Below are 8,105 nucleotides of genomic sequence, written 5' to 3'. Positions count from 1 at the left end.
ATAAAAGTGTATATAATCATTCAGCATCATAATGCCACCATGGTTCCACCATGTTATTGGACATGTAGGCTACCATGGTATTTTTAGAAGTACCATGGTATAGTACCTTTGTATTACCATCTGACCTACTACAGTATGGCAATTCCATGTTGAATTACCATGAAGGACTGTGTAAATACAATGGTAGCCTATATAAATATGGTAATCATTCAGCATTATACTCACAAAAAGTATGGTTTACTGTGGTTTTTGGACATGCACCATGGTATTCTTTGAAGTACCAGAATACCATGTAAATACCATAGTAAGTGTTATTATTTTTAGTACCAATATTTCAAAGTACCATAGTATGACCATCTGATTCTAACACTGTACCATGGTACCGCCACAGTACTTTTTGTAAAGGTATATTTTCTGGACATGTAGGCCTAGCTACCATGGTAAACTATTGGTAAACTACCTTGGAATGCAGTGTAAATACCATCTTATATATGGTAATCATTCAGTATATTAAAAAGTATCAAAACAATGTAAATACTAGTAGTCTATTATTTTCATTACCATGGTATATTTCAATGTAGCCTACCATAGTAGCCTAAGCTATCTGACACCATAAAGCCACAGTACTTTTTGTAAGGGTACATTCACAGTAGTGCCAAAAAATGTGTATTTGGAATATTGAGGTATTACCATGGTATCTTTTTTGTAAAGAAAAGTAAGTTATTTTTTTACTTAGAACTTTGTTGTGATCTCTTTATGGTTCTACTATGGATATGATACTAATTTCCAACCATGGTACCGCCAGAGTATTTTTTTGTAAGACTTCTTTCATCAAATCGTCCTCGTCTCTATTTTTAGCCGTTGTCCTGACTCCTGCTGGCTGCTGCCGAGCGGAATCCTTTCAGGAATGTCTGGAACTTTCTCAAACCACTACAGAGAGAGAAAGCGAATGAGAGGTTGAGCCGTTGGGAGGGGGAGAGAAAAGAAGAAAGCAGATGTGTGACTGTTCTTCTGTTGTGGACTATACAGTAAGTCTGGATATGTGCGAGTGCGATCAGGTCTTCGTCTATGAGCTTATACGTATCTTGAATTGATTAGCGCGCGTGCGATGACTCGTCTTTCTCTGTGTGTGGTCCATTTATCACAGATAATCAGCTGTAATCTCTCACAGTTCCTGGATCAGTATTTCAGAATCAAAGAACAAATTCAGAGTGAAATCGGGCCATCCAGCCCACCTGCTGTTCATCTGTCCCGTGGGTCTGGTTTTGGCTACATTGTGGGTACTAAATGCTAATAATTGTAGTTTAGAAAACGAATCCCTTCAGAATAGTGCTTTTGTCTTCCTACATCTCCACTTTTTTAAGATTTAAGAAGAATTAAGACCTAATGACATCTCTGGCAAGTAAATTTAGTGAGTAGCTGATGCCTATTGGTTTTTAAGGTGCATTCTGGGAGTTTTTCTGCCATTTTGACAATGGGACTCTCTAGGAAGTTTATTACTGAACTAGACAGGCGATTGAGACACATCCATTGTCTTTTAAACCCAGAAAATCAAGGACAACTGTATTTAGGTCTGTCTGGTTTGTGCAGAAGGACTGCTAAATTTCGTTTTCTCTCTGGCACGCGGCTGATATGGTCTCTTGTTCTGTTTCCTTGGGTTTTGGAGAGCAGCTCTGGATCAAATTAAAGCTGGCAAAGACAGCTGCCTCTCCTTTATATATTTCTCCCTTCAGATCTTGTCTCTCTTGTTCATGTGCACTTTTCCATACTCTGGTCTTGAGTAAAATCTTTGACCTGCTTAGTAGTTCACCCAAAAATGAGACTTCTGTCATAATTTAAACACACTCATATTGTTATAAACCTGTTTAACACAAAAGGGTATCCAAATCAGTGATCCACATGGTTCATTGGTCTACTAAATATTAAATGCAGAATATTCCTTGACTTACGCATGCAAGAATAAACCATTAATGCACTCAAATAAAGTAGACACAGATATCAGCTCCTTTGAAATGATCCGTTTATTGAGTTGGTTTTTACACAGATTTGATTCTGTGGTACAAAACACTGCTGGTTAGTGAGATATCTCCACCAAACAACAACCAAAGCAGCCGAATACACAACCAAAGCTTTACAACACAACCACAATGCACCATCTTTCTGTTATTTTGCTCTTCCAGTTGTCTTTCAGTGTTTGTTTGCGTCTAAACACACACTCACACATGCACACTTTGTATGAGTGCTTTTAAATGAAATTAAATGGCTTCACCACCAATAAATATAGTATAAAAATGCAATTGTAATAATTTTATTATCAAAAAATTAAACAAAAATCATAAAAGATAGCAAAGGCACTGAACGAAAAATACCTTGGCAGTCCAGGTTTTTCAAACTGATACCAAACCCCCAAAAAAGATTATGGCATTGACCAACAAAAGTAATTAACCATAATAAAATAATGCATAAATAACATAATACTAATATCCAGTCAAGTTTTCCTCTATGCTGACTTTTGACTAAAATGCACCAGGTATTTCCAGTTTGGCTGAAAGCATGTTTGCATTTGATTTGCAATGGCCGCCTCTCTTATAATCTCAGTTATGATGGCACTATGGTTTAGCAATGGCACATTTGAGTGTATGCTCAACTTTGTCCTAAAGTATTAAGACAAATAAGATTGATAGTGAATATCTTGACACCAAATATTGGGTCAGATCAGCGAGGCGGCTTTTGAGATTTCTAACACATCAAATGACCCTGATAAAACTGCAGTAGTTGTGATCGATCATCTGCTTATGCAAATGCTTTACATTAGCATTAGCACTGCATGTTTGCACTGAAAACCTGTAGAGACCAGGAGAGATCGTTGATTATACGCACAACGTCCTTCTGTAAGGTAAATCAATAATAACGATATTTTGGAGAATCAAAAACAGAAGCGCAATAACATAAAAATACTAACATAGTATAATTTGATCACTGAATCCAGTTGACAATACAATGCAATACAGAAATGCAGTACGATAAGATACACATTAGGTGTGTCTATAATATTTACCCAGAACCTCCTTTGAACAAAATGCCTCCCATTATCTTTTTCAGTTGAAACTTTTGGTGCAAAATATATTTTTCCATTCATGCTGATAGCATCTCTTTACTCTAGTAATGTCTGACATTTCTACCCATAAACACCTTCTTTGGTACAAAATACTTCCCTTATCCTTTCATCTACTTTCTGCATCTCACTATTTCTACACTTGCACTAGTCTTTCTTCACATGCAGCAAAATACAAAGCTACGTCGTACTTTCCAGTGAATAATTCTATGTATCCCTCTTACTGGAAAAGTGTCCTCCATCCATAAAAGCTTTCATGAACACACCTTGTAAAATACCTCTTTTTCTACAACTACTTCACACTTACCTTCTAAAAACATTTAGACAACAGCCTAAAAATTAAATCGCACTTTCATTCGTCTTATATTCTGCAGGTAGACAACAAACAAAGGACTAAAGATTCTGAAACAATAAAGCTTCTGTACCATTAAACCTACGACACAGGGAAGCTCTCTAGTCCAAACATGCCTCTAAAGAGCCTTTGGAATTTGCTGCCTCATCACAGCTTTGAAACTAATCGTTCTCCTTGTTTTTTGTAGCCCTAACAGGAGTGATTTGGGCATCAAAGTTCAACAGAGAACCAATAATCCGTTATTCTTAGAGCTGAGCAATTATGATCCCTAAGCATCAACAGATAAACACGGGGAGAGACAATGTTCCTACAGTCAAAAACCTTTGAAAATAGTCAAACAAGCGTGTCTTCTCCTGAAACATTCTTTAGAGCTGAGCTTGTGTCTGACAATTCTACCTTGTGTTAAACCTTGTTATGGTGAAGTTGTCCAGAAACCCCAAACAGTCACCTAACCCAATCAAGAAACCACAAGAGTATCATTCCAGAGAAACACGTACTACATGCACACATGTTCCTGTCAGGACTCAATCAGAAACAATCAGAAACCCAACAGGTTCTGGAAATAAAACTCCTTTTCAAGGTGATCACAGACTGACTATTCTTCTTCCTCTTCTTGAATAATGGAATTGGAATTGAATAAAGCACCAGTCTCGTTAGTAGTGGGGCAAATTTAACCTTGCAGTCAGGTAGTTTTGTAGGGTAGGCTTTGTGTTCAGAGGTCCTGGGCCTCTTCTAAGCATTCAATACAAACTCAAAAATAAAATAAAATAATACAAATTAATAAAACGCTGTTCTGATGACAGCTTCCTCTGGCATTTCTCTCCACCTTAAGGAAATGACATACATAATTTAATTTGAATTAAAAAAAACAAACAAACAAAAAGGCACTTCTATAAGTCCATAGATATGATTCTACTCATAGGATCAATATGATTTTGATCGTTACATATGCAGTTTAAATGACGTATCGCAATAACCAAGAAAGAAAAAATAATTATATATGTCAGTTCCAATCAAGGACAAGGAGAGATTTGAGTTTTCTTATTCTTCCAGTACTGCTAGACCACACCAGTTTTATATCACTAAATCTACCAAAAATATTAATAAATAATACACAACAACAACAGTTCATTTGGAGCAAGACCCTGGTTTCTTTTTTTTTTTTGGAAGTAAAGACCACAAACGACATGTGCTCTGTGAGAGTTTTAAGGTGCTTGATAAACTCCGGTTGGCTCTTATTTTTGTTTCATCAAGGCTTCTGTTACATGATGCCTTATTATGATGCTAACTCACCTTCTACTTAATATGTAAACATTTAATTTCATTCCTTGCCTGTAGGGGGATAATGTCACGGAGTACCAACTTAACTTTTACTTACTTCAAAACCTTAAATCCCCCAAGGCTGTAGTTCCCCAAGTTGTATTTGATACAAATTTTGAATATGTATAAAATAGGGTATGGTTAAGGTAAGGAAAGATAGGGTATGATTAGGGTTAAGGGTTGGGAGTTAGGTTTAAGGTTTGGTTGTACACAACCTCCAATATCATCCCATTGAAAAAGGACTCACATTCATAGAATCCCAGTTTTGCACTGGTCGTCAACAACATGCCAAACAAACGCCTTCCACTTGCTCCTCCTCCATTCTTTCTAGGCCCCTATCTCTATGACAAGTTGTTGCTGATGTCCAGGGCTTGTTGGTACACCTGAGTCATATCATCAAGATCTCCTAACAGAGAGAAGCTGCTGTTATCCCCTGGAGAGCCCTGTGTTCCTCGATTGAATTTACCACTATGTAGGGGAGGAGCTGCTTGGAGACCTTTAAAGTTGGCCAGCTGAAGAAGGTTTTCTGCAGACACGCAGCCTCTGATGTTGGGACGGGTTCTAGGTGGGGGCCAGTCAGCACCGCTGAAGGAACTGTTGGTGATGGTGTCGCTATCCTCCCTTACAATACTGGATGGGCGACTCTGACTGCGGGATAAACCTGAATCGCCAGGTGCTGGTTCCCCAAGGACACTCATAGGAGGAGCGCCGCTATACGTAGAATACTTCCCGTTGCGTTTCAAGATGCCTTTTCTACCAACCGCTCGCTTTGGTGGTGAACTGGCGGCGAGAGGTGTAATATTGCCACCTAGCAGGTCAGAGGACTCACTGCGCTCTGGGGAAGAATAGTACCCTGATTCCCGTTGTTGGTTGTTCTTTAGGATTCCCTTCTTAGGAAGGATGGAAATCGTCTTGGTAGGAGAGTCGCCTGTTAGCCTCTGCTCCTCTTCGTCCTCTTCACCCTCAGGCCCAGATTCCTTCTCTGGGGTTCCCGCACCGGACTCTATCTCCTCCAGACTTGGAGAGCGTTGCTCTTCAGAGGTTCTTGTCTTCAGGATGCCCTTTGGTCTCTTGAGGCCCAGGCTGTCCTCTCCATTACAGTGGGACACTCCAACATCATTCTCTTTCTTGGACTTTTTGGGCCGTTGACGGACAAGCAGGAATGGTTCGGACCGGATGGCTTTAGTGGGTCGTGGCTCAGTCCGGTTCTGCCAGTCAATGAGACGAGCCAGCATGGGCGAGCCAGCATCCCTTTGTGATTCACAGTCACACACACTGGTCTTCCATCCCCAGTTTACCCACCAGTGATTGGCGATGTCTTCCACCGTGGCCCGCCGCTCAGGGTTGACCATCAGCATCCAGCGGATCAGACCACGAGCATCTAAACAAAAGACCAAACCAGCTTCTTGTTTAGCATAATCAGAGACAAGTTTACTCGAATATACATTTCTCTATACAAAAGTCATTTTAAACATTGTCTAAAGAATTCAATAGTTCCAGTACCTGATGACTGGGATGGTTCTCGATACTCTCCATTGCTGATTTGCCGAATAAGATTTTTGTGGTCCCCTCCATCAAACGGCATACTACCATAGACCAGCGTGTACAGCAACACCCCCAGAGCCCAGCTGTCCACCTACAAATAATGGATGGCATTGATGTCAGCTGACTCTAAAAGAACATTGAGTTACTGCTGAATGTTGAATAAACAACACTTCAGACATCCTGTCATACGGAGGGGTGATAGAAATCACTTGACAAGACTGGGTTGGTTAGACTGTGCTTTCATGCAAGAATCTATTTATAGCATGACTTTATGGAGTTTTTAGGAAAGTAATTGGACACTCCAGCAAGCAGGAACAGCATCAGATGGTACCAGTCTCCCGCTTTTGCTGGTTTCAGGGTGTTTTTTAGCTTCAACGGCACGCTATGTGCTATCAGTCTGCTTTGAAGCATTCTATTACACAACACATCACCCTGAGCAGTCAGTTATGTAAGTCCTGTAGAGTGAAAGGACAAGGTATGTAGGCTAGAAATCTCATGACCTCCCCAGCCGCCTGAATGGTTTTCCAGGTACTTGAGTTGTCAGTTGACGGGAAATCACTTATGGACCTGAGTGATTGTTAGCTGGTCACCATGGCAAGATACTTTATTGATTTAATTGATTGCAAGGTTTGGCTTTTTGATTACATCCTCTACATTGAATTGTTTTCTCTACCCCTGAGGAAAATTGCAGCAAATTATTGCATGCTAAAGTCTATAAAGTACACTGATCTACTTCTATCTTAAAATGCCCTGGGCTGTATACCACAAGAGAGACACATGTAAAGCTCTAAAGAACCTTTTAACTCTGACCCAGGATTGACATGTATAATCAGAGACTTTTGGAGAAAGAAAATGCAGCTGCGCTCCATGATCAGTAGGGAAGCACAACCGTGTGTTTGCCTGATCCTAGGGGTTTGTGGAAGGATAATCCCATCAAAGAGCAGAACGAGGCTTCACTAACCACACAGACTGTCTCTGATAGATCACAGCCGCTCACAGTGGATTTCACACGCTAACATAATGAAACTGTGGGGTGTTTCATTTACGATGATGCAAACCTCAAGGGTTTATGCCTGTGCATCACGTCATGCAGGCCTGTAGTAAACCATTCCAGCATGTTATTATGACCCTGGAAAAAAGTTCAACATAAAGAGCAGCTTGTGTAGCTCTCTTTATCTGAGCATGCCTCACCTCTGGACCACGGTACGGTCTGCCGTTGACGATCTCTGGGGACGCGTAGAGTGGACTACCACAGAAGGTCTGGAGGAGCTTGTCTTTATGATACAGGTTGGACAACCCAAAATCAGCAATCTGTATGAATAACAAACAAGTTGTTCTGTTTTAGAGAACCAGTGCAGCTAAAATTTTATTTTTCTGGTTTAGTAAGTGTTTGTTCCATTCAACGTCTCATTGTTTCATTCAACGTTCTGCTCATGTTTCATGAATGAAGCCCATCATTTTTAAGTTCACATTTACATTTAAATTCTACTGAAAACAGCATCTTTTCAATGTTCAATTTGGGATGCACTAATCCTAATGTGTTATACCATATATAGTACGTATGTGAACTAGGACATACTAACTGTTTCAGGACATACCTTAAAAAACGTTCTCACCTTTATGTTACCGTTTTCATCCAGTAGCACATTTTCCAGTTTCAGGTCCCGGTGAACAACACCATTCTGTAAAGAAAACGTCAGAATACACTTTAGAGATTGGAGATAATATCGTCATAGCCAACCGAATATGACCAATTAACCACTGACATATGTT

At 39.9% G+C, this 8,105-nt stretch overlaps 1 protein-coding gene across 1 annotated transcript in view; it reads right to left on the bottom strand.

The window, feature by feature from the left end:
- Window positions 1–2,003: 2,003 nt before the first annotated feature.
- Window positions 2,004–8,105, bottom strand: part of nuak1b (NUAK family, SNF1-like kinase, 1b) — a 15,654-nt gene continuing 9,552 nt past the window's right edge. Inside the window, exons 4-7 of the mRNA XM_084095232.1 lie at window positions 7,949–8,014; window positions 7,524–7,643; window positions 6,291–6,423; window positions 2,004–6,168 (exon numbers count right to left, since the gene is read on the bottom strand). Of these exons, the coding sequence (XP_083951358.1) occupies window positions 5,129–6,168; window positions 6,291–6,423; window positions 7,524–7,643; window positions 7,949–8,014 (1,359 nt within the window). The 3' untranslated portion in view covers window positions 2,004–5,128. The remainder of the gene's footprint in view (window positions 6,169–6,290; window positions 6,424–7,523; window positions 7,644–7,948; window positions 8,015–8,105) is intronic.

The sequence above is a fragment of the Abramis brama genome (assembly GCF_963993115.1).
Source record: "Abramis brama genome assembly, chromosome: 20".
NCBI classification, from domain to species: domain Eukaryota; kingdom Metazoa; phylum Chordata; class Actinopteri; order Cypriniformes; family Leuciscidae; genus Abramis; species Abramis brama.
The sequence above is the reverse complement of the archived record's forward strand: the minus strand, read 5'-3'. Positions and strand labels throughout refer to the sequence as shown.